A 27,820-nucleotide genomic window follows, 5' to 3' on the forward strand; every position below is an offset into this window, starting at 1 on the left:
AACAGTTACCCCCGGTACGTAATCAATCGATAGTGCGGACACTTTTCATTTGCAAACCACCAAAATTCGTGATCTTTTAGCGTTGGAAAAGAAACCACGTGAATAGAGTGCCCTCTCAAGAATATCATGTAGAAGACAAAATGGCCGCTAATCCGCCGATTGTCTAGACTTAAACTACATCTTTCGGTTTGTTACGTAATACTAGGATGCCCATCCCTTTGTATCGATCCCTGATCAACTCTCTGCCGGAACCACATCATCAGGGATTCACAACATCGTTACAACCGGATCGACCCGCAGTCGAGTCATCATCTCCTGAAAAACACTAATTATCGCGGATTGTCAACATCCATCTCGTACACCGAGTTGCAAACTTGTAGTTTATAGTGATAGAGATATTCTTTTGGAACATTTTGCAGTATGGAAAAAAGGTTTGTTTATCATGATGTTATCACTGTGTTATTGTGCCTGAAATTGCACGTGAATATTATATTGTTGAAACATGGAAGTAGTACTTCCATGGTTGAAATGAATGCAAATGAACAGTATCTGTAACTCAGTCAGTATCTTCGTAACTTCGTTTTATCCCGGGGTGGGCACTCAGCATTAGAAGTGACGGGTATGTGCCTACCGGCGTTGCGAAGTAGGGGTCTATCGGGTACAAAACGTTGTTTTAAATAAAAATTCCCTTTAAAAGGGAAAGCCAGCCTCAATGTAGAAGAGGTCTTGTAATTAGTTTTGGTCAATGTGAAAGGCATTTTAGGATCACGCTTACATCTACATGACAGTCCACCAAACCATCAACGATGAGAACATGCACACTGAAACAGCAGAAAACATTAATTCCTAATCTCATGTCAACTCTTTTAATTCATTACATGTACTCCAAATTGTTCTGGTCTGTTTGTTTTGTTGTTGTTGTTGTTGTCGTTGGTTTTTTGTCTTTTCAGCTTTTTACCCACGATATCTCAATTTCCAATTTTGTAATACCAGAACTTACGAACTCAATATCTTCGCTTATAGGAATGTCCGATTTCACTGCTTTCGATATATACACTGCCGGTTTGAGTTAACTTACATGTACATTTTATTTTAAAATAACTTAATTAATTCGCAATGTATAGTTTAAGCCTACTATATTATAATAGATAGTGGCCAGCACATTTATAAAGGACTGGTTACTCACTACAATCTTCACTCTTAAACTGTGTTTTTCTGAATGTGCTGATCATGTTGATTGCTAGTCGGAAACTCCTGCGAAGCTATGGACATGGCATCTTACATACTCCATTCTATAACAGTCTGCTTAGTGCCTTGTGTGTTTTCTCTTCAATCATTTTGTTGAATGTAATTTTATGAATCAAATAGTTATGTGTCATTTTATTTATAATAAAGAAGTTATTAAATTAATAAAGTAAGACAATTTATTTATCTATAAGTGCATGTCAAATGGGGTACATTGTTCAATACTATATGCATAAATTATGCCCATATTATAGCTAGGCCCTAAAAACTTTATTTTGCATCGGATTTTTCCCGTTGAAAAGACAAAACTGATGTTTATGATAGCAACCATTTCATCAATAACATTTTGAGTCATTTTTATCCATAAAACGACACAGGATATGATAGATAACTACTTTCACATCAATATGGTCCATATGATCACAGATTGTTGAGAATCTGTGATATGATCCGGGATATGATGAAGATTTTGATTCTATAGATCTGTTATCAACATGATATCACGCTGTTCAGTGGTCAAGGAGTAAGGGAGAGGGGTCATTGGGTACAAACAAAATGAAAAAGGGGGTCATTGGGTATAACATTATGACAAAAGGGGTCATTAAGTATGTCATTTAAAAAAAGGGGTCATTGGGTAGCAAAATTTTGAAAAAATGAAGCAAAATTCTATTTCTTGTTCCAAATTTTCAATACAAATTTGCTAAAATAAGAGAATTTGAAAGTTTTTGCATTATTTTGTGGCATTTTGATGATGCAATTCTAGAAAAAAGGGGGTCATTGGGTAACCGCGCGAACAAAAAAAGGGGGTCGATGGGTAGCCGTACCTAAAACAAAGGGGGGGGGGGCCATCGGGTATGACTTTAAAAAAAGGGGGTCATCGGGTATAGTCGACTTCAAAAGAGGGGGCCTATTGACAGGCACATACCGTCACTTCTAAAGTTGAGTGCCCACCCCGGGCGTTTTATCCTTATCATTATTGTTTCTACAAAATTTTACAACAGAAGACATGCTGGCAGGTCTAGTTATGACATGTATTCATGTATTGGATCTCGTTGATCGAATGATCGTGTTTAATTATGTATTATTACTAGCCTACATCATGTCAACATGGTCAAGAGAAAAAATGTACATTGATCACATGTCTCGGAGGTTAAACTTACATTAAAATCTCCAAATTAGGACATCAAGTTGAAGTTCACTGGTACAGTCAATTGGAGTTTCTGATATCCACGACAGATGGTTCTGAGGCGGTAAAACACCAAACCTTGTCGTCGCCGTCGCCACGACGGTTGCCAGGTTCTTTGTGTTGTAAAATTTGGACGATGATGCATTACAAAGTCGATGACAACAAGGTTTGGCGTTTTACCGTCGCAGAACCATCCGTCATGGAAATGGAAAACTCCCTAATGATATCAGAAAGTTATTGTTTATACTGCTTACGCTTTGTATGCACAATAATGTTGGAACAATTAGGCTAAAACCGTGCTTTGAACTCAGAATTCATGTGGACTTGCTTACCACTTGCATATATATTGGTGGTGTGGAACCAGACATACTTTTCAGACCCATTCAGTGATTCCAGCGCAAGTGTAAAAAAATTAAAATTGTTTATAAATTGCTTAAAAGTGAAGGATAAGTCATTCAAATTGTCATTTGGTAATTTTGAAATAACAAATTTGACAAAAAAACAAAGAAATAAGAATACAGCTGGTCTTTACTATTAGGCCGTGTAAAATTTTTTTTTTTTTTTTTTTTAATTTTTTTAGACTTTTTAATGATTTATGAAATCTTCATACATATAAATAAGTTTATTTGATAACAAGCATCACTTCCAAGTCTTTTGTGGTAGGCCTACTCTAGGGGTTTATCCTCAGAATCTCACATTTGAAAAAAAAAAAAAAAAGGGCCTCATCGTTTCCTCGAGCACTGTTGGAGAAGACCGAAAACTACTGACAATGCTAATTTTACATTGGAAAAAAAACAACAACAAAAAAACACCTCCCTCCCTCATCAATTCATGAAAATCCTCTGGACGAGAACCAAAACATTAATTTTATACGGCCTTAGTGTCAGAGGGCATATGGCATGGTTTTTCATTTTTTCTTTCAATTGGATGGAAAATAGGTTGGCTTTGGAGCAAAGCTACCAACAGGTCAGTGAACTGAGGGTAAGAAGAAAACCGAGTATTATAATAGCATTAACACATATGCAACTAAAGAGGATTAATAATCAATTTTGTTACGCAATACTTGTGACAATCCCAAGCTAGAAGCTAGTGTTCTGGTAGCAGGTAGGCAAGCCACACCTACTGACAGCTATTGATGATATTCAGTCAATCGGATTGGCTGAATATCATTAGTAGCTGTCAGTAGGCGTGGTTAATCAGTTTGTCATATTTGACAGATGTATTTATATTTGGTTCTATTTTCCAATATTTTAGTGATAATTTTGTCATAAAAAAGTAAAAATCACATGTTTTTTCTTCTTGTGTATGAAATAGGTTAATGAAATTACTTGTTGCTCGAGAAATTAGACAAAATAATGCACATGCGCTTCATGTTGTGAAAGCAATATCTTCAATGCACCACCCTCTAAAAAGATATATGCATGATACATTTAAAACAGCCATATTGGTTTTAGTACCATTAGATTTTAGAAATTGAATTTATAATAGAAAATTAGCTTTCATCCCTGATAGAGCTGTATAGAACACTGGTATCAATCTATAGAATTTTTATGTGTAAAATATTTAAGGGGCAGTTTATATTAGCAGTAGCCAGAATTTCTCTGTAAATATTAGACAGCAGGTTCAAAATATATGACTATACTGTCTGAGAGCTATACACTATACCAAAAAAAAATACAGCACCAATATTCTTGGATTAAAAATATATTGTCTTGTTTTGCCAAATGAAACCTAGCTAAATTCTAATCTGCTTTATACTAGTTCTAACTGCATGGCAATGAAAGTCAAATTGTATTATTTGGTCTATTTTTGGAAATACGGGCCAAAAATATGCATTTTTAGGGCATTTTAGGTATGCTGTGGCAATCAAGGCCAAAGAAAAATAACAGATTAATACAAATATGAGGTACTGAAATCCAAGTATGTATACTCAAGATTTTGAATGCTTAGACTTGTGCCAAGTATTGCAAATATAAGGAGACATTATGCAAAATTGTATATTTTTAGCCCATTTTCCCTCTAATTACAAAAATATTAAAATTTTTACCCTTATTGCCTGTTTGAACTAACCTAAATGACCTGTTTCATTTGGCAAAACAAGGTAATTTTTTTTATTACAAAAAATGAGTGCTGTATTTTTCTAGAATAAGGGATATAGTGTAAAGAGCACGTATACACTAACCACCAGGAAGTGATGTGAATCATGTGATCATGCAATACCCTGACAAATTTGATGTGATCATCTATGTTGCCATGGTTACAAGAAAACATTAAAGGTGTGGTATCCGATGTGTGATCTGACTGTTTTCTACTACATGTACATTTAGAGGCTATCACCAAAGCAATATGTGAAGCTTTGAATTTGCAGCAGTGCTTTGGCCTGGTTCAGTTCCTGTAGATAGTAATCACTCCATGTCCCAATTTGGAGTTACAGGCTGTGCAATAATAATTTGCCCCAACACACAAAGGACCACAATAGCCTCATCCCAATGACATAGTTCAATAACCTCAATTAAACAATCATAGTGCAAAATTTGACCTCAAGTTACAGAGTATGAGTTTTTGTACCCAAATTTTCCAAGGTCATTCAATGAATGTACAAATGTATTGGGGTTAAAGAACTATGCCCTGATAGATGAACATATTGTGGATCCTAGTGACATTTCTCACTTGTTATAGCACTTCTGTGGGCCTTGGAACTGGTAAATTTTTGGCTATCAAACTTCGCCTACTTCTAATGCCTACATTTGCTTTTTTTGCCCCCCCCCCCCCCGCATACATACTGTCTAGTCTGTATTTTACTTGTTTCGGGGGGGGGGGGGGCAAAGATTGTTTGGCAGGCTGGGGAGGGGGGGAAGCAATTTTGGCACACACTTACAGGACACCTAAAAAATACTTGGGGGGGCATAATTATGCACAGCCCCTGAACAGTCTGAGCAAACTTTGACTAGGTTGGCCAGTAGCAGCATATTTCTGGGCAAAATTTCCAAGTGGGCAAATTGGCAAAGTCTTCCTGTTAACCTGCTCCCCATTGGACTGTACCTGGACAAATTGCATGTGAAAATTTAAATGCAAATATCATTGCCAAATGATGACAATTTTGGTCCAAATACACCAACATGATTTGCTAAACTTTGATTTGAATGCAAGACAACAAAATTAATATTTTATATCCATGTTTCCTATTCTTGTTGCTCTGTATAGTGTTAATGTATACGATGATATAGTGAAGATTTCAGATTTTATCAAGAGCAAAACAGATCACAGACCAACTATAGGCATCATATGTGGCACAGGGCTGAAGGGACTAGCAGACACAGTGGAAGACAGTGTTGTATTAGAGTTTCCTGATATACCTGGTTTTCCAGTACATGAAGTAGTTGCAGGTAAGGTCAGAGAACATATCGTTGTTGAGCAGGACAAACCTAGCCTGAGTCCCTGGCCTCTCACTCGCAAAATGGCGGACAAACATGGCGGCGGCTCGTATACAGCACAGTGTAGTGGCCGTGCGTATATTCGAGACTGGAGGATTTAGTCTAAGGACAAACCTCCTACATGTATGTGTCAGTGGCCCCTGAACATGTTTAAAGCAAAATCCCTTGTGTAACTTGTTGGCAGTTTTGTTTTAAACATGTTCAGGGGCCACAAACACGTTGGAGGTTTTTCCTGCCCAACGATGATACTCGCATCCCATAATGCATTTCTACCATTTCAATATTCTGTGTACACTGGTTTGCTATCCGGTGCAATGCAGGGTGATAGTGACAAAATAGGTTTATTACTTGACTATCGACCTGTTTAGCCAGTATATTCTTAAAATGAAAACAAAGGGAACCTATAAAAATCATTTATGTATTTGTATTTCCATTAAAGGTCTATAGAACGTAGCACCCTCAATCAGTCATGTATGTTGGGTCTACTATCATCTAAGAGACGAAACCCAAACAGTCAATGAGGGCCATCATTCCATGATCTGTGACAGGCGATCAGCCCTCATGAATATGCAATAATTCACAGCATACAAAGCGCAGGGACTTTGACTGTTGATGAATAGTCTGTATTACATAATAGTCTATGGGTCGACTGCTGCCTAATACTAAATCATCCCCTGACTGAAATGTAATGTACATGTACATACAATGTAGGGCCTGTGGTATGAGAATACCCTGTCTCTTGTCAACGCAGGTATAGAATGCCTTAAACATGTTAAAAGGAATATGTTTTCAAGCAATATAGGACTAATCACAGCATTTACCAATTGGGTTTACAAGCAAAAATCTAGATGAGGCCTAATTGAATCAAGGCTAGGTAAATTTCTGTATCAAACACAAAGCAAGTTTATAGGCATTTTATTCCCTCGTGCAAAACGTAAGTGAGTAAATACATTTTATAATTAATCTTTTTTTTTACAGCAAAAGCACAGTTTGTAATTGGTAAACTGCGGGGTAAAACAGTGATATGTATGGAAGGACGATTTCACCTGTATGCCGGCAATCCTACAGGGAAGGTAGGTAACATTCCTGGATGTATTCGTAATACATTGGATGTATTCCCGATACATTTGGGTGTATCCTAATACATTTGGGTGTATTCCCAATACATTTGGGTGTATTACCAATACATTTGGGTGTATTACCAATACATTTGGGTGTATCCTAATAATACATTTGGGTGTATTCCGAATTCATTTAGGTGTATTCCTAATACTTTTGGGTGTAATGTAGTTTGTGATATGTATGCAGGAGCGATTTCACCTGTATGAAGCCTATATCCTGCATGGAAAGTATGTTTAAACACAAAAGAGATTTGAGTGCATTTCTGAGATATGATTGTATTCCTTTAAATGCATTTCAACATTTGGGTGTATTTCAAATTCATTTTAAGTGCACTAGCGGGATACCCGCGCTTCGCGCGTATGGGGTTATCCGCATCGCTCCCCGCAGTCCCGCACCGCAGCCCCGCACCGCTCCCCGCAGCCCCGCACCGCAGCCCCGCACCGCTAAAAGTTGTATACACCTATACACCGTCCGTCAAGGTCATCGTAGAGCTATTTTTGACACTACATAATGTATTAAAAACTTCGGTCGAAGTTTTGCCACAAGTTTAAAAAAATAACGGTTAGTTCATGAAAAAGAAGAAGTGAAATTTAGCAAAACGCGACGAGGTTTATTTGCCCGTAAGAGAGCTCTATTGTTCCGCTATTGTATCCGCTATTGTATCCACTATTGTATTCTATTCATAAAAGCTACTGCAAGAATCGCGGTAATCCCTGATATTGCTGATGTCTACCGCCGGCGTTTCGCATTTATTAACAATCAAAATTATCCCATACTCTTACATTTATAGTCTTATTCTCACCTTTTATATAATATTAAGAAATTGCAATTATGAAAACTACAAACTTTGAAAGTGAAAATATATTTACCATCGAAAATATATCATACTTAAATTCTATAGAGTCTATAATATATCCAACCCAGAAGTGCCCATTTATTTAACTTGTTGTAATAGCGCCCAAATATCCCACCAAATATCTTATACACGATTTTATTGATTCATTTTGGGCTAAATCAAAAGTCAGAAGTAGCTAAAAAGGGCAACATCCTCACCATTACTTGCTGCTTTACAAATTATCCTCGCTTGACCAAACACGCATAGTACGTTGATCGAAAAACCTAGCGTGGTTGTCTTAACAATGCAAAAGAGATGTACAGCTTACCCACTAACACTAGCTCATTTACAAAAACCTATTGAACAGTTACGTAGTCCATCGATAGTGCGGACACTCTTCACTCGCAAACCACCAAAATTCGTGCTATTTTGGCGTTGGAAAAGAAATCTCGTGAATAGAGTGCCCTCTCTACTATCTGCCTACATGTTTACGTTCTAGAAATGCCAAATAAAATCATCCAACAACTTCATTTTAAGAATTATTTCAGTATAGAAATCAATAGGAACAGAAAGAGTATGGTCTACACATTCCAGGAAAATGTTTTATTTGTTTCTTCCGCCATTCTATATTTCCCTAAAATTATCACATTTTTTCTCCAAAATCCTATGTAAATGATTCTCCACGCTACGCAGAAATTATGTGCGATAAATCATACAAATTTGCCACAATTTTACATCACTTTAGACAGTATTGCAATATCTTGATGATTTTAGGCATTTTCAACGGCAACTTGAGTATATTCAGAAATCAAATATCGCGCCAAGGGGATGACACTCTTATTCACGCATTCATTTACAACACAAACTTGTATCGAATCCCGGTGGTTTGCGACCAATGAAATGTCCGCACCCCTGGATTTATTCATCCCTGGTATGAATTATTTATTAGGTTTGTCAAGGCAATAACCACGATCCGTTTTGTAATAATATAAAAGCACTTGCAATAGAATCCCGCCGAGTTCAATGAACTGCGCCCTGAAACCGATGGAGAGGTGCCCCATAAAGAAGCTATTCCATTGACCTCTATTAACAGGTCAGTGAGCTCTCCATACACAAATGAACAAGTACAATAGGACAAAGCCAGCACCTATTACCTGCTTTGTAACATGTTATTTTGAAGTCGTGAAGATTAGTAATCGTCTGTGCATATGAACTGCGCATTTATGATGCAAAATATTAGTTCTATATAATATAAAATTACAAATACTGGTATTATGATACACGGTATAGGTGATATATAAAACGACTAATAAAATCATGTCATCATGGCGTCATGTCAAAGGTTCATTATATCCCGTATGTTTGTCTAAATTCATATATATATTTGAAAAAAATTCTACACCCATTTAATATGTACTCAGGTGGAACCTTGCCTTTTTAATTTTCATTTCTTTTTATGTAACAAATTCAGGTTTTTCCATTACGCGGGGCCGCCGGGCAATACAAATTTAATGCTAACATTGAATGAACGCAGAATCAAGAATGGGCGTTTCTAGTACATACAGCGTCTGACTCTACCTGAGGACCTAGCCTAAGTCCAATGGGCTCCAAGAGTGGCTCTCCATACACACATGAACAAATACAATGACGGGTCGCCATTGCACTCCATACACAAATGATCAAATACAATGGAGAGTCCGACTGCCATGCAAATGAGCCAAGTGCCCTCTCAAGGGTCTGCTCTGTGATATCACACTGATCAGACTGATCTTTATGTTATTACAGCGAGGCTCACATACAATGTTCAACACAAAGTGAACGATGTTATAACTTGGAGGGCTAACAAACCAACACCGCCAAATTCGACTGACGTGTGAACAACGTGGGATGCTATGAGGAAATTGAATACTCGTTGTCTGATCATGCATGTGTGTTTATGGTTCGGATAGCGGTTACTTAGCAACTCTCGTTCCGCCTTGGGTTTATTGAATACACTCTATATAAAGTCATCAATATGTCGTTTCCAGTCCTTGGCTGAACTATTGGGTTCAGCTATTAATTTTTTAATAATTCTGTTAACCCCATAGCATTAAAAAAATAGTATTTTGATAAATAAAATAGCTGGATGCGGTATGCAGCTGATTGGGGTGGTTACGGGTCGTTAAAACCACTAACCGCGAAATATGGATATCCAACTAGTTTGCCCCGCAATCTACAAAGAACCGCTAACCGCGAAATATGGATATCCAACTAGTTTGCCCTCGGAGCTTCAAAAACCACTCACCCCGAAATATGGATATCCAACTAGTTTGCCCTGCAGGGCTACAAAGCACCATTAACCGCGAAATATGGATATCCAACTAGTTCACCTCGCATGGCTACAAAGAACCACTTAGCGCGCAATATTTTTTTACCTCAAAAAAGAATTAATATCTACCAAAAAACGTTTCAAAACGTAAAAAGCGGCCAAAGTTTAAAAATCTTTCCTGTGTGGCTTTTCACCCTTTTTTAAACTTGGTCCCATTTATGAAAGTTTCTAAAGACCCATACGAAGTCATCTATAGGCTACTTGTTGGTTTTCTTAGTTGTCAGTGTTTATTTTGTAGAGCAAATGAATTAATGTTCGTGCGTAATTGAAGTTTTTTTCCGTATAGGCGTTATAATGTATTTTGTAGCAAATACTCACTTTGTTTAATTCTTCATCATCATGTGCGATTCTGCGCCATATGTACAGATGTAGGGCCTATATGTAGCAGGTTGACACACAGTCAATTTGCTAAGTACAGGGTGTCCCAAAAGTCCCTTAACATTGTGAATTTGCCATAACTTGCGTTGGGTTAATAGTGTTGTTACAAAAATTGCACAGTATGTAGATAATTCTTTTAGAAATGTTATGATACCAAACATGCCTATGTGGTCATGACCCTTTGGCATGAAATTAATGGATATCTACCGTACCGTAAAACCCACTTTTATAAACGCAAAATAAGTCTCGTCATTTGAGACGTGAACACAATATAACGTGTTATCATTTTAAAATCTGTTTTGTTTAATTTGGCTGTGTTTGTTTGATTGTTTGTTTGTTTATTTTCAATGCGTAATATTCATTTTCTGTTTTATCTGGGTTTTATATGGAAACTGCTTAAAATCTTTTCTGAGGATTCGATGAACAGTTGTACGCTGTACGTTGTTCTCCATTGAAAGTCGACTTACTGATCGCCTTGGGCTTTTCGCCACCGCTCTTCGTATGACATCAATGTTTGTAGCCGATCTTTCTGTTCTTCCACGTCCTGCCCTAAGTAGATCATGAACAGATCCAGTTGATAGGAATTTCAGCACTAGTTGCTGGTCGGCTGGGTAGTGCATAATTTACATTAAAATGTTCCTTAAACATTGCTTCAGTGAGTTTGTCCGACTTTGTCTCGGCAAAGAACCATACGACCTGAATCTGTTGATCTATAGGAAATTCATCTTCACTTCAACTGTTTTAAAGTAAAGTTTAATATTAAGTTCAATATATCCTAATTATAATCTTAAACAGCAGTCACGCTTTCGCTAAGCCATGTAATCCATGAATGTTCATACCTAAATGTAGCATGTGCAGTGAGTGAACCAACTCTATTGTTCAGGGAAGCACATTATTTCATGTTCTTGAACAAAGAACACATGAGCTTGCTTTTGTGGGTTTGATACACACATATGTACAGTCGCACAGTAAGGTCAATGGGTCATCAATAATGCTGTTTTTGGTATCAGAATAATTCTAAAAGATCAATCTATGTGAATATGTTCTCCATTTTGGTATGAAGTAGGAAATATTTGAGATATGGTCAATTCACAATGTTAAGTTACTTTTGGGACACGCTGTATATATAATACTCTACTACTCTTTATGATCACGCAATATAATAAAACATAAACCTTGAAATGTTTTTGATCAGTGGCGTAACTCCTATGGGCTCTGGGGGGGCGTGCCCCCGGGCACCCGGGCTAAGGGGCACCCAAGCCTGGATAGCCTTTGACACGATAGTACTTTGTTATCGGAAAGAAATGGAAACCTTTACCCACTATGCATTGAATTACTCTTCATTTGGGTGCCCCTTCAACACAAAATTTTTCGCGCGCTTCGCGCGCGTTGCAACATATAAATTGTCATTTTAAAGACCTAAATTCAACTTGATTAAATACCAAATTAGTGGTATTTATGCACATTTTCGCGCACCCGCACGCAATTGTTTTAGGTAGCGGGGGGTATTTTGTATTCTTGCCCCTGGGCGCCATATGCTACGTCACTGCTGCTAGTGACGAGTCTCCAAAGTAAAGACATAAAAACATTTTGTTTTATTAACATGAACTGCATTGAAACATGATTTAAAAAATGATGAAAAAATTTAATCTGAAACACTTCGTAAGTTATTCGGTAGGTCTATGGCTTTCAATACTAAAATTGATTAGCTCTGCACCATGTTGGTCAGGGGCACCCGAACTGCTTTCGCCCCCGGGCACCCTGACCCAAAGTTACGCCACTGTTTTTGATAATGGTTGCATGTAAAAATTAGGACTCATTCTTCATGTTATTACTACTTTACTAAATGGGACCAAGTTTAAAAAAAGGGTGAAAAGCCACACAGGAAAGATTTTTAAACTTTGGCCGCTTTTTACGTTTTGAAACGTTTTTTTGGTAGATTCATTATTCTGGGAGTGTGGAAGAGGGGGAGGTTGGAAAAGGAGGAGGTTTTTAAAAATCCCACAAAAAACACCACATGGTTAAACTATGGTTTTGAATAGCTAAATGGTTGAAATAGCAAGCCTTTTGTGTAGATTTTCATGTTGGACCCTCATCCTGCATACACTTCAAAGTTGAGGTACTGCGTTTATCATTTATATTTAAAGCAATTTCATTTGAGACCAAGGAAAAGGCATATAATAATTTATTCAAGTAAATGATTTAATTTTACTCATGATATGATGTGTTTTTCCCTGCAATGAAAAGCTGCTCTGTTAATTTATACAATCTTGAACTTCAGCAGCGATAGAAACACCAACATGAAATTAGGAAAAGGTGTCGATATCGTAAAGCATTTTTAAACATTGTAGGCCTATGCATCGTTTTGTGATCAACACTGTTAAAACACAGTCTATTAAAACAAAGTCTATTATTGTAAAGGAGAGGAAGCCAAGCCAAAATGTTTGAGAGAACCAGTAAAACATTACACGTGATTTGATATGCTTCAACATTCACAAGGAAACTGGTCAAGTAAAGGTATCAAAGCAATTGTTCAAGTTTCTTCTTTGCACGAATCCATCCATATCATGATAATTTGTAGAAGAGATCACTTTAATGGTAAAGGAATTTTTGGGACACCCTGTACTTATAAATATTCATAATAAACACTAACTTTAACCATGACCCTATTAACCCAATGGGCTTCTAAATTTAAAAAAATTCAAATTTCAAATTTCAAAATTAGCCAATGGACGACTAATTATAGCCAAGCCTCTGCTGTGCGGGAATGCGGTGCGGGGCTGCGGGGAGCGGTGCGGTACCTAAAAACAATTTCTCATCTGATATAACCCCATACGCGCGGGTCCCCGCTAGATGAGTAAATGGCCCGGGGGGTCACTCCCATTGTGGCCTGTACACCATCCGCGATAATGAAAACGCGTAAAAAGGGTAGTTTTTCGTGTGTAAGCACGATACGCGCGTAACGCGTTTAGGGTGTCAAAAACATGAAATATTGAAAAAAAGGGTAGCAAAATTGCAATTGCTAATACGCGGAAATGAAATTTAGGGTATGAAATTTGATGCAAGGAATAAAATCCCTGTTTAGGGTATTGTTTTAGCCAAGGGTTAAATCCTTGTTTAGGGTGCTTTTCAAAAGTTGATTATCGCGGATGGTGTACAGGCCACAATGTGAGTGACCCCCCCCCCCCCCGGGGTAAATGGGAACGTTCACTAAAACAGGAGGAATTACTGAACAGGTAGAATCATTGAAAAGGTAAATTTTATTGAGTCTGGCCCTCCTTATGCCTACGTTTCTATTTTCGCAATATTTTCTTTCTTTTTAATTTCTTCTACATGGGCCAATGTTGTTCCATTACGCATTACGCACGCGGCGCCGACGCGCTGCCGGCCAGCTGCAGTGACGCGTAGGCTGGTAACTGATTTTCATAACAAAAACCCCGTTTTTACCCATATTTTCACTGTTTTTGCAGCCAATTCTTGACCGTTTTCAACCAAATAAAGTTTAAACACGTCCCCGTATATTCCTCGATCTCCCGTATGAATTTGGCGACATTTGGATCGAAACTGACGGAGCCTTTATAGCGATACATACATAGATACATAGATACATAGATAGATACATACAACATTCCCCTATTTATAGTAAGACTAGCGGGATACCCGCGCTTCGCGCGGGTCCCCGCTAGATGAGTAAATGGGAGCGTTCACTATAACAGGAAGAATTACTGAACAGGTATATCATTGAAAATGTACATTTTTTTAAAAATCTAAATACTTTCCCTCCTTTGTTTCGTTCCCGTTTCATTTAGTTACTTTAACCCGTTGGCCCATTATTCGTATATACAACACACATCTTTTCCTTTTTTCCGTATCTTGTCCATTGGTCTCTGGCTCGCAAGTCGCCTGGCTCTGCGCCGTTTACTCGCGCATTGGCGTAGTGCGCATAACGCACGCGGCGCCGACGCGCTGCCGGCCAGCTGCAGTGACGCGTTAGCAGGCAACCGATTTTCATAACAAAAACCCGTTTTTACCCATATTTTCACTGTTTTTGCAGCCAATTCTTGACCGTTTTCAACCAAATAAAGTTTAAACACGTTCCCGTATATTCATCGATCTCCCGTATGAATTTGGCGACATTTGGATCGAAACTGACGGAGCCTTTATAGTGATACATACATAGATACATACATACATACAACATTCCCCTATTTATAGTAAGACTAGCGGGACACCCGCGCTACGCGCGGGTCCCCGCTAGATGAGTAAATGGGAGCGTTCACTAAAACAGGAGGAATTACTGAACAGGTAGAATCATTGAAAAGGTAAATTTTATTTATCTGAACCTGACCCTCTTTAAGCCTACGTTTCCATTTTAACTTCTTTCTTTTTAGTTTTTTCTACATGGGCCAATTTTGTTCCATTTAAAAAGAAATTCTGCTGCTAAGCTTCCGATTTTCCGTTACCATGTTTTTTTTATTTATTCAACCCCGTTCCCGTTATTTTCTAAATCTGTCCTTTCTTACATTTCCATTTTAGCTTCTATTTTATTTGCTGCATAGCTTGTGATTTCCCGTTTTCATGTTATTTATTTAATTCTGTCCTCAGTTTAATAGCTTTTTTATTTAAACTTCCTGATTTTATTATAGCCTTTTCCCCCCTTACATTTCCTGAAGAGTTTCTTTCTTTCCTTCTTTGGCCTATTTTATTCCCGGTTTCATTTTGTGACTAAGTATAACCCACATACCCGTACAGCCTGTTTGTACTCATTTTGTTTTCTTTTTATTTCTAGTAGGCCTACCTCTTCATGTTGTTTGTACTTTTTAACACACATCTGTTTCCCGTATTTATTACGCTACGGTCGTTCACCCGTAATATCATTCACTCGTGACTCTGCGTCGTTTACGCGTGCCATGGCGTAGTGCTGCGTTACCCGCGCGGTATCGCTGCGCTACGCGAGCGGCTTGGCATTAGATACGCCCGTGCGACGCGCAGGCCTAGCTTAGTAACTGACTCCTTTTTTGTTTACCTTGGATAGCAACGGACCACATTTTCACTGATTTTGAGGCCAATTCTTGACCGTTTTCAACCAAATAAAGTTTAAACACGTTCCCGTATATTCATCGGTCTCCCGTATGAATGTGGCGACATTTGGATCGAAACTGACGTAGCCTTTATAGGCCTACATACATAGATACATACATACATACAACATTTCCCTATTTATAGTAAGATGATGAACCCATTTCGTTGAACTCAAAATTATACTGATGTTTATTAAAATTAAAGTATTCAATAGTAAAATGGTCATAAAGAGTTAAAAATATCAGACGATTAGTGACAATAAAAGTAATTGAATGCAACATTATCTTGCATAATTATAACGGCTCACTTTAATACTGAACAATTCTGATTTTGGAATCTACCAGTTTATTGATAGCGAACCCCGAAATTTCGACTATGAACTTTGAATTGTAAGCAGAACTTTACCCCCTGGACTTTGCTCTCTAAAAACACACTGTCAAGCATACTTGTTTATCAGTCCATTAACCACAAGTACTAAGCATGGACGCGCTAGATATTTGATGAGAGATTAACTTTCGCGTCAACACAAAAGCGCCGCAAATACCACAGACAGTTGTTTACGGTGTAGTTAATGGTAATGGCGCGGGCCCAGACGATTTAAACCATAGCGAGGTATGGGCGACCAATCACAAGGCAGATCCATTTAAAGATGCATTACATCATGGACAATTTTAGTTAGGCCAGAAATTGGCCTAACTCTCCGTAGAGTCCCGTGTTAAAAATCTTAACTGCAAGGCAATGTCAGTAGTCCACTTGGGAAGCTAACAAACAGAGGGAGTAGGGTGACTGATCAGATGTGAAAATCTATCAATTGTGCACACATTAATTAAATCAGAGTTTTAAGCTTAAATACAATATCCAGAGTATGCACAATGGGCAAGTGGACTACGGGGTAGTCTATGTTTACCTAGGATAGCAACGGACCACATTTTCACTGATTTTGAGGCCAATTCTTGACCATTTTCAACCAAATTGATAACAGGACATTCCACAGAATTAGATTTTAATTCTGTGGGACATTCCCGTATATTCCCCGATCTTCCGTATGAATTTGACGATATTTGGGTCGAAACTGACGGAGCCTTTTCACTTTCGTACATAGATACATAGTCACAACATTAGCCTATTTATAGTAAGACTAGCGGGTCCCCGCTAGATGAGTAAATGGGAGCGTTCACTAAAACAGGAGGAATAATTTACTGAACAGGTAGAATCATTGAAAAGGTAAATTTTATTTATCTGAACCTGTCCATCTTTAAGCCTACGTTTCCATTTTAACTTCTTTCTTTCTTTTTAGTTTTTTCTACATGGGCCTTTTTGTTCCATTAAAAAAAAAATTCTGCTGCTAAGCTTCCGATTTTCCGTTACCATGTTTTTTATTTATTCAACCCCGTTCCCGTTATTTTCCAAATCTGTCCTTTCTTACATTTCCATTTTAGCTTCTATTTATTTGCTGCATTGTTTGTGGTTTCCCGTTTTCATGTTATTTATTTAATTCTGTCCTAAGTTTAATAGCTTTTTATTTAAACTTCCTGATTTTATTATAGCTTTTTTTCCCTTACATTTCCTGAAGAGTTTCTTTCTTTCCTTCTTTAGCCTATTTTATTCCCGGTTTCATTTTGTGACTTAGTATAACCCACATACTCGTACAGCCTGTTTGTCCTCATTTTGTTTTCTTTTTTATTTATAGGCCTAGTAGGCCTACCTCTTCATGTTGTTTGTACTTTTTAACACACATCTGTTTCCCGTATTTGTTACGCTACGGTCGTTCACCCGTAATATCATTCATTACGTGACTCTGCGTCGTTTACGCGTGCCATGGCGTAGTGCTGCGTTACCCGCGCGGTATCGCTGCGCTACGCGAGCGGCTTGGCATTAGATACGCCCGTGCGACGCGCAGGCCTAGCTTAGTAACTGACTCCTCTTTTTGTTTACCTTGGATAGCAACGGACCACATTTTCACTGATTTTGAGGCCAATTCTTGACCATTTTCAACCAAATAAAGTTTAAACACGTCCCCGTATATTCCTCGATCTCCCGTATGAATTTGGCGACATTTGGATTGAAACTGACGGAGCCTAAATAGGCATACATAGATAGATACATAGATACATAGATGCGTCGTTTACGCGTGCCATGGCGTAGTGCTGCGTTACCCGCGCGGTATCGCTGCGCTGCGCGAGCGGCTTGGCATTAGATACGCCCGTGCGACGCGAGGGCCTAGTTTAGTAACTGACTCCTCTTTTTGTTTACCTTGGATAGCAACGGACCACATTTTCACTGATTTTGAGGCCAATTCTTGACCATTTTCAACCAAATAAAGTTTAAACACGTCCCCGTATATTCCTCGATCTCCCGTATGAATTTGGCGACATTTGGATTGAAACTGACGGAGTAGAGCCTAAATAGGCATACATAGATAGATACATAGATACATAGATACATACAACATTCCCCTATTTATAGTAAGATTCCTAATAGGGACTACATTCGGATGTATTGTAGTTTGTATGGAAACTATGGGACAAGACAGTGATATGTTTTTTGCAGGGACAATTTCACCTATATGAAGCCTATCCTGCATGGAAGGTAGGTTTTAAAAACACAAAAGAGATTTGAGTGCATTTCTCAGATATCTGGGAGTATTCCTTATACACAAGGGTGAATTCTGAATACATTTGGGTGTATTCTGAATACATTTGGGTGTATTCTGAATACATTTGGGTGTATTCCGAATTCATTTAGGTGTATTCCTAATACATTTGGATGTATTGTAGTTTGTATAGAAACTACGGTTCAAGACAGTGATATGCATGCAGGGGCAATTTCACCTATATGAAGCCTATATCCTGCATGGAAGGAAGGTCACAAAACCGATTTGAGTGCATTTCTGAGATATCTGGGCGTATTCCTAATTATATCCTTCATTCATAGATTCTTGTTCATTGATTGGTTAAAAGTGTATCACGTGATCAAAAATAAACACACTATTCTGTGAGGATGTGCATTACGTCCGTAAATAGTACCTTCAAGCCGTAAATAGTACTTCTGGATATTTACTATTTACGGATAGCAGCATACCCACGTCGCAGTCCATAAAGCATAACAATAACATTGAACGTCGACATTTCGTCCCTTCCGGAACGTAAAAAAGTCATCTCAAAATGTGGCGGGACGGAATTTTACACATATTTTAATTTATTTCTTTATTTTTGCAAAGTCCACTGACATTTTTTTAGTGCTGAAATTGTCTATACAGAAGACCTTTATAATACCATAAACAAAAAAATCCTTTATTTTTTAAATATGTAGTAACATCAAATTTAACAATTCCGTCCCGCCACACCGAGAGGGCGCTACGTGTGTATTTTATTGCTTGGATTCCGAAATTGACGGGCAAATTTTACTTTTGTTTTGCCGATTCATAATCTTTGGTAAGTAATCTATTAAACCAGAGGAGAAATTCACTCCCGTGACAATTTCTAAATTTTAGGTTGAGTGATCACCATTTTGGCTTTGGCCCATTTGTGTGTATTCTATTCCGCATGCATTTGCAGTACGACAGCAACTTGGCTCACTTCCGGTAATTTTTACCGGCGTGACCTCTGCTGTTACGTAACGCAATGTTGAAAATCAGGTGGCAAATACGGTTTTTCAGAAAACATCAAAAAATGGAATACACGAGTCGTTTCTCCTTCATTTCCATATTGAGCCCATAGATAAGATATGAAACATGAGTATAAGGCAAAGAATAACGTGTTAAAGTTGAATTATTGTGGAAAAATGAATGCTTTTGGTGCGCGAACATGGCGAAGTAGCCTAAAAAATGAGAGAAAATGCATGTCACGATCACTAAAATGGTTAAATATCTACAGCTTTGAGGAAACGCCGGTCTACTGCTTTTCTGTTATGATAAACATTAATTAACCAGAGCTTGTATTAAATTTTCAGCGAAAATGAGCGGTGGAATAACCTTGTCGTAGGTTGAAAAGTTGCGTTCTTTGAGTCCTCGTGTCGTACGCGCACGTTGCAAGTGTCACGATGCTTCACGAAATGGATCCCAACCGGCGCGGTCTATTATACATGTTATATTGATCAATATAGCAATTAAAAACGTCTATTGTTATATATTTTATTAATGCAAAATACTCTATTGTGTAACAAAATATTGTAGTCGTCAAAGAAGGTAGTATCATCTCATTTAACTGAAGTACAAGCAGTTTTGAAAAGATTGTTGCTGAGTGAGATACTTGAACATGTTGAACGAGAAATAAGATAGCAAAATTATACCCTTTGCAAGAACAAGATGCGATTGCTTAGTGGACAGAGCGAAGGTCTGCAGTGTGAAAGGTTGAGAGTTCGATTCCCATGTTATTCTTCGGATTTTTCAGTTCGTTTTTCTTTCTTTTTTTCTCTCCCTTTTGTCTTTAATAATATAAGCCTAATGAATGTCAGCTTGGAGGCCCACTTTTTTCATGATTTATTTCTTGTTGCTAAGTATTTCATATTTAGGCCTAATCCTACATTCGATTAATTTTGATATCTTTTAAAAAAATTCCATTTAAGTTCAGTAACTTTCAATATGAAATCATTTCAAATAAAGCATGTCAAACTTAAGTAATTTTTAAAAGTTCAAGATTATATATAGGCCTATCAAATAAAGGAACGTCAACACAGATTTTCACGATTTTTAATTGGACTAGACCCTCCCTATCGACAACATATTTTATGAGCTTTTATGCATACATATTAAATCACGAGATGCTTTGAAATTACTTGGTACTCTAGGTTGCTAAACATGAGTAAGATTTGATCTTTCCCTATAGAGAAGTCCTTTTTAAAGAGCCCGCTGAAAAGGACTTCTCTAGGGAAAGATTAAATCTTAATCAACAAGTGAGACTTTATTCCCACTTTGTTCGGCTTTTAGGCGGAAATTATTTATTTGGCTTTAGTTGCTGTGCGCGTCAATAAATTCCCAACTTATGCTCACGTAAATTCACATAAGCGTGCACTATATAGTATATACTATGACCAGCTCATAGGGCTAGCCGCAGTCTGTGGCCCTCACCCCAGACAAACGAGAACCTAGACCAGTGACTTTGACTCGCGTAGTGAAGCCGCCACTGCTTAGCAACGACTTTGACAAGGACGCATACCCGGACGCAAGCAAGCAGATATGTTCGCGTCTATGGAACATGTTGCATTTGACGCGAGCGATAATGGCGTAACAATCACGCAAACGAGCGCGTCTTTCTCTCCAGACATGAACGCTTAGTCTCCGCGTCCGACCACCCGACCAAAATCACCTTGGATACGTGGCTTCACCTACTGCCACGGGCAGGGGATGGGCAGTCATAGGTCTAGGTGGTATGTCTATGGCCCTCACGGACTTAGCGAGCGCGTAGCGCGAGACGTTCAATCGAGCGCGTCAGCGAACCTCTCTGGATAGTATACTAATATAGCAACAGAGCCCGAAAGTAGTGCTAAATAGGGCGAGAATTATTCGGTTTATGTTACGTATTGCGCGAGTCAATAAAGTCGAAATTTACAACCGCTGTTAAGAAGATACATGCCAAAAATCAATAGAAAAGCTCAAGGAAAAGTCTACTTTTGAAAACCAAATAAGAACACTATAATAGCACACTATCATAATGAACCACTGCCCCTTTTTTGTTTTCATTTGTGTAGATTGCAACAGCAGTATACGTAATGAGTTGTCTTGGAGTAGAGACGTTATTTGTTACACATGCTGCCAGGGGAATCAACAGATCATACAATGCAGGAGACCTCATGATTATCAAAGATCACATTAATTTTGCTGGCATGGCTGGGCATACTCCTCTTATGGGACTTAATGACGAAAGGTAAGTTGGTGTGTTGATAGCAAAATGATTTTAAAACTATAGGCTTTGATGATGTAAACTTATAATGTGATTTGCAGTTTTCACTGATAACATTGTTCCATTTTAATTTCGAGCCAAACAAATAAAACGGTAAAACATAGAAAATTAATATTTCAATCCAGCGCCTATATTTTTAATGCATGTACATATAATAATACTTTATAATAATACTTTATTTTGTACATTGTATAGCCACCTGTATGTGCAATATACCGGGTGTCCCAAAAAAAGGTTACATGTAGATTTTTGAAAATAATGTAAGTTAATGTTAACCAATATAAATATCCTTTTCATGACATAATCTATGTACCCTCTACTAGTACCCCTGTGAACATCAAGTTCACAACCTACGTATTTAGACCGCATTCCACACATTCCTGAGCAAGCACTTTACGTGACATAATGCAACACGAGGTTTATTATACCACCGTCACAGCCACCGTGCATTTGGGCATTTGGCGGGGCACTTGAGTAGGCCGGCCATATCATGGCAGATGCAGTATTTTATTCTAATAAACAAAGCATAAAACTTGTTCAGTTTTATTTCAAGAGTTTATCCAGAAATGTAAAAATAAAAAACAGCGAGTTCAAGTCCAAAAAATCCAAACAAGACCTAAATGCAAAAGATTGTTATTCATTTCACTATGTTGATGACAGGAGATACAGACAGCGCGCAGAACTGCTTTCACCTAAAACGTGTTCTTCTCAAATTACCATCTTCCTTTATTTATTACCACCAAGTGTCAAGAAGTTCTAAAACTAATTTATTTATTTTAAGTGTACAACATTTAATGTTTTAATATTTTTCTTTTGTGCAATAAGTTCAACAATGAAAAATAAGAGAACCATAAAAAGTAATCAAGAAACAATCTGAGAACAAAGGTGTGTGTGTTTAACTTTCGTTGTGCGATATTTTGATGGTTAGTCACTTTTGACACCCCTGTCATCTTGCGCCCATAACTTATTGTTTTTAAGATACGGAATTTAAACTCAGCAAACAGTTACGAGAAGGATTGATTAATAATATCTGAAAAAATGACATTGTTTCGTTTTACCATCACAAAATGCGGTCCATTTTCTACATGTAACCTTTTTATGGGACACCTTGTAGTTGCTCCAACGTACTGCAAATGATGTTTTTGTGAAGGGCGTCTGCCTTTCATCTCTTTTGTAAAAACAAAACAAAAACCAACCATTTAAGAGGCATATATGCTTGAAGATGGATTCTCTTGAATTTATGGTATTTTGATTGATTACTCGCATGTATATCATGTAATTAACCAATCAGAGACACAGTAAGAAGGGGATTAGCTTAACATTGGTAAAAGATCTAAAGCTGTACTTTGATTGGTTACTCACATGAGTATATCATGTAATTAACCAATCAGAGACACAGTAAGAAAGGGATTAGCTTAACATTGGTAAAAGATCTAAAGCTGTACTTTGATTGGTTACTCAATGTCAGACAAGTATGTAATTAACTAATCAGGGATGCTGTAAAAATGGCAGCAGTGCACATGGGGTTATTAATAAGAACTACAATCTCATGGGTTTGAAAAATATTGACAATTTTCCACACTACAGATTTGGACCTCGTTTTCCCAACATGTCCAATGCATATGACGTCAATCTTCGTAAATTAGCTCATGAAATAGCAGAGGAACTGAGCTTTCAGACGTTCATCAGAGAAGGTGTCTACGCAATGGTCTGTGGGCCGTCTTTCGAGACACCGGCTGAGCTGAGGTTTTTTCAGACTGGAGGGGCTGACGCTGTTGGTAAGATTGGCTATATATTTCCAGTGCCACAGTTCTAACCTCCATTTAGCAATCATATCTCAAAAATTGACCTCAAGTTTTAGAGCATGATTTTTTTTGTGTCCAACACATTCAAATTAGGGACACATTGAATTAGTTTGCATTGTTAGCTGTGAAGCAAAAGTAATTAAAAGGTACAACTTTTATCCAGCTTTGAAAAAAAAAATTGGCAATTTTTTTTTAATAGCAGTATTTCTCTGGTTTCTAACCTTGAATGATAAGTAATTTAGGATCTTCTTTTTTTTTTTTTTGTAAAAAAACCAAAAAAAAAAAAAAAAAAACAATTTGGATTCAGGTAACCTGTTACTGGGCTTTTGAACCGGTTAGCCCAAGGACGGGCAGGAACTCAGGTACCCAGGAATTTGTGAGAGCCTTAGTTTCAACCCCCACTAGCAAATTCCATTCTATGTAAAACTTTTCATTTGGAAACTGCCCCACTGACTGACATGGGCCTATCGCCTATTCCACTGTTGAAATACATACACCCCTATGGTAGACAAAGACATGCGTGTGCCTTTAATCTCCTACAAAGGGGGAAGTCAGTCAGTTCAAATTGATATGGCCTCAATTTATTAGTCTGGTCTTGTTTTGAGTTCTTAGAACTTATTCAAGCATTGCCCTTCTGAAAGACAGGTGATGGGTGGGTGGCTAACAATTTGGCAATGTATGTACAGCATGTCTCAAAAAAAAATGTGCAAGTGAAAAGCGCCCTCTGTGGCAATTAGAAAATACCGTTGTGACATAATACTTACATCAACGTCAAGGGCATAGTCGTAGCTCTCAAATGCCGTTTAGTCTGTTCAATCATAGACTCTGACAGAGTCTATGGTTCAATTTGCTTGTTTTAATCTCGAGATATGGTTACTTAACAATGAAAGGGTAAAATCACAATTGTGCCACTTTTACTAGGGAAAAGGGCTGTACATGTAAATCGATGATAGCATCAAGTTTATCAAGAGTTCCTTCGTGAAAACAAAAGAATGCATCAATTACACAACAATACAAAATTGTTTTTAATGTTTTATCATGATAAAGGTATAATGATTCGCTTTTTCTTCTTACGACAAATTAAACGATAAATAAATATTTCACATTCTGCTGTAAAATTAAATACATGTGCATGTCAATGATTTAACCATGGTAAATCATAGATACTGTTCTTTTTGTCATTCAAGACATGTTAAAAGACAAACAAATATTACACACTTATGGGTTAATGAACTTTGACAAGTTCATGAAATTTGACAAATTAATGAAATTAGACAAAACAATGCACGCGCGCTGGTGTCGATGCGCGTCTAATGCACGAAGGGAGGAGTGCATTAGACGCATCAACATCAGCTATCATTGATTTACATGTACAGCCCTATTCCCGTAGTAAAAGTGGCACAATTGAGATTTTACCCTTTCGCTCTTAACTAAACATATCTCGAGATTAAAAAGAGCAAATTGAACAGAACAAACCGGTATTTGAGAGCTAAGACTATGCCCTTGACGTTGATGTAAGCATCATGTCACAACGGTATTTTCTAATCGCCAAAGAGGGCGCTTTTCACTTGCACAATTTTTTTTGAGACAGGCTGTATATCCATGCAGTAGTGAGTAGGTCAGCCATTATTAGGCCTATGTACTTGTACTTATTACTAACTGGAATCTTAACTTGCAATCGGGGGGGGGCACTCCCTATCTGAAATGGCAGGGATGTGCCTCGGCCATGTTAAAAGTAGGGGGCATTCAGGTCAAATGTACAATTACAAAAATATGGGGTCATTCAGTACACAACCTGAAAAAAATGGGGTCATTCGGTATGAAACTTTGAAAAAAGGATGGTCATTGGGGTAACAAAAAGTAAAATGGGAGTCATTGAGTACAAGATTGCCAAAAGAGTATCATTAAGTACATATAAATAAGTGCCAAACTGCGTCAAAACAACTTGGCCACCTTGAATGATGTGAAAAATCTCATTATTTCTGGAGGAGAACACAAATACCACCTAAATTTGGGAATTAAAAGGGGGGTCATTGGGTATAGCAGGAAATAGAAAAAGGGGGTCATTGAGTACATGAATTTTTTAAAAGGGGTCATTGGGTAATAGGTAGGACCATAACACAAAAAGGGGATCATTGGGTACAAGCCGGTTTGAAAAAGGGGGTCTATCCCGAGGCACATGATGCATATCTGTCATGGAAGTGCCCCCCCGGGCTTGCAATATATATATCCCTTCCAAATCCAATGAAATATAAACACGAATCTGACTCCTACATGTACATAGCCTTGATTTCAAGGACTTGAGCAAGTCTAACATGTACACCTCACTAGCGGCCATAGCTGGGGGCCTCCATTTTACGCCACGGCAGTATCACTCTTGTATCACATAGTGGGCGTCTTGGATTGCAATCCAAACGAACTATTTGGCTTGGATGGCCCCCCGGGGGATGGCCCCCAGCTATGGCCGACTTAATCCTGACCATCACTTGGAAGTGCCCCCGGGCTTGCAATATATATATCCCTTCCAAATCCAATGAAATATAAACACGAATCTGACTCCTACATGTACATAGCCTTGATTTCAAGGACTTGAGCAAGTCTAACATGTACACCTCACTAGCGGCCATAGCTGGGGGCCTCCATTTTACGCCACGGCAGTATCACTCTTGTATCACATAGTGGGCGTCTTGGATTGCAATCCAAACGAACTATTTGGCTTGGATGGCCCCCCGGGGGGGGGCACTCACATGTTAAGGTGGTACGGGTATGTGCGGCGGTCAAGGGTCCCTTTTTCAGGCTCTCCGGCAGTTCTTTAAGCCTCACATTTGAATCTAATCCAGTTCTTTGAGCCTCAAACTCTGACAATTGCAGCTCTTTAAGCTCAAATTTGGAAAAAAAAAAATTGGAAATTTTTAGCTCAACAGCCTATAATTTGGCCCAAATTTCAGTTCTTCAAGCCCCTATTTTTCCCGAAAATCAGTTCTCAGTTCCCAAAGTTCGGCGCTCCGCGCCGCACACCCCTACCAAAATTTAAGTTGAGTGCCCCCCCCCGGGGATGGCCCCCAGCTATGGCCGACTTAATCCTGACCATCACTTGCCTTGTCGGATTCGTCTATATAGTGCTACAAATCTGTGAATTATGGCAAAAATTTGCCAGTTAATTTAGGTTTCAATTTTCAGTTGCACATTTATAGGATCTCTTTTTTGAGCAAACGTTTTACATGAAATTTTCTGTTCATATTTTATACTTGCTGTAAAGGGACATGGTCCAATCTTTGTATGTTCTGTTTCCTGATGTACATTGAGGCCTACCCCCGGGCCTACCATTACACAAATTTGTTTCCAGACTTGTATTGCTCCAGTGGTAGAACAATGTCCCATAGGATAGATACACTTTCAGTGTGGTTACCACAATTCACCATGTTTTTCATCACACCATCTAAACAAAACATTTAATTTTTACTAAGATATTGAGAAAAATTTCTTTTGATACCAAAATCTTAGTTTTGATGAAGTAAAATGGGGGATGAGGCTATGATCGATTGGGACAAGGACCTTTAGCATTTATTGCATTCCACAACCTTTGTGTTAGCGTCTATTTTAAATTGTAAATAGTTTAGTTTAATTTTGTTTATGATATTTGATGGATGCACTTTATAGATAGTTGACTGACACCAATGCTATTTCAATAAAAATTCCCTTTAAAAGGGAAGGCCAGCCTCAATGCAGAAGAGGTCTTGTATAAAATAGTTTGGGTCACCGTGGGGGAAGGCATTTTTTTAAGCACTGGTGCAAAATTGTATTGTGATATTTTCTGATAGCAAAACAGAAGAAAAAAAAATCAAAAAGCAACAAAATTTTTCAACTATTAACTGCATCCGTAAATTTTTTGTGTATTTGAATTTGTCGTCTTTGTGTTTTAATTTTCTTTAATATCATCTTGCTACTAATTTTCCCTATACTAACCGCTATCCCAACATTCTTTGCTCTTTTCCTCTCACTCACTCATCCACCATCCAGGTATGAGTACTTGCCCCGAGGTGACTGCTGCTAGGCATTTGGGGATACGTACATTTGGACTAACTTTGGTGTCGAATCTCGGTATACTGGATTACGATGATTGCAATGGGACGCCGAATCAAGTTCTTGAAGCGGGACCCTCACGGGAGGTGTCGATACAGACGTTAGTGGAGAATATGGTCGAGAGAATAAAGTGAACGTGGCTTGTATTGAACACAGAAGGTATTGATGAAATGTGTAACTGTATTATTTATTTTGGGACTGATATGGCTATTTTATTATGTAACTTAGAATGTATAGTGTGACTGCATAACTTTGTATTACTAATACTTCTAATTCTTGCTGCTTTTTTGTGATTTGTTGTTGATTTTCTTAATTTGTTTGCTGAAATGAATAAAAATTATAAACATTGAAATATAATATAAAAAAAGTCGGACAAAAAAAA

General features: G+C 38.0%; 1 protein-coding gene across 1 annotated transcript; it reads left to right on the forward strand.

The window, feature by feature from the left end:
- Nucleotides 1-229: 229 nt before the first annotated feature.
- LOC140146315 (purine nucleoside phosphorylase 1-like) lies at nt 230-27,582 on the forward strand. The gene is made up of 6 exons (XM_072168114.1): nt 230-431; nt 5,636-5,817; nt 6,844-6,938; nt 21,339-21,514; nt 23,138-23,328; nt 27,376-27,582. Exons 1-6 carry the CDS (start codon nt 421-423, stop codon nt 27,570-27,572), a joined length of 852 nt encoding a protein of 283 aa, XP_072024215.1. The 5' UTR covers nt 230-420; the 3' UTR covers nt 27,573-27,582.
- The last annotated feature ends 238 nt before the right edge of the window (nt 27,583-27,820 follow it).

The sequence above is a fragment of the Amphiura filiformis genome, chromosome 2, assembly GCF_039555335.1.
Source record: "Amphiura filiformis chromosome 2, Afil_fr2py, whole genome shotgun sequence".
NCBI lineage: Eukaryota > Metazoa > Echinodermata > Ophiuroidea > Amphilepidida > Amphiuridae > Amphiura > Amphiura filiformis.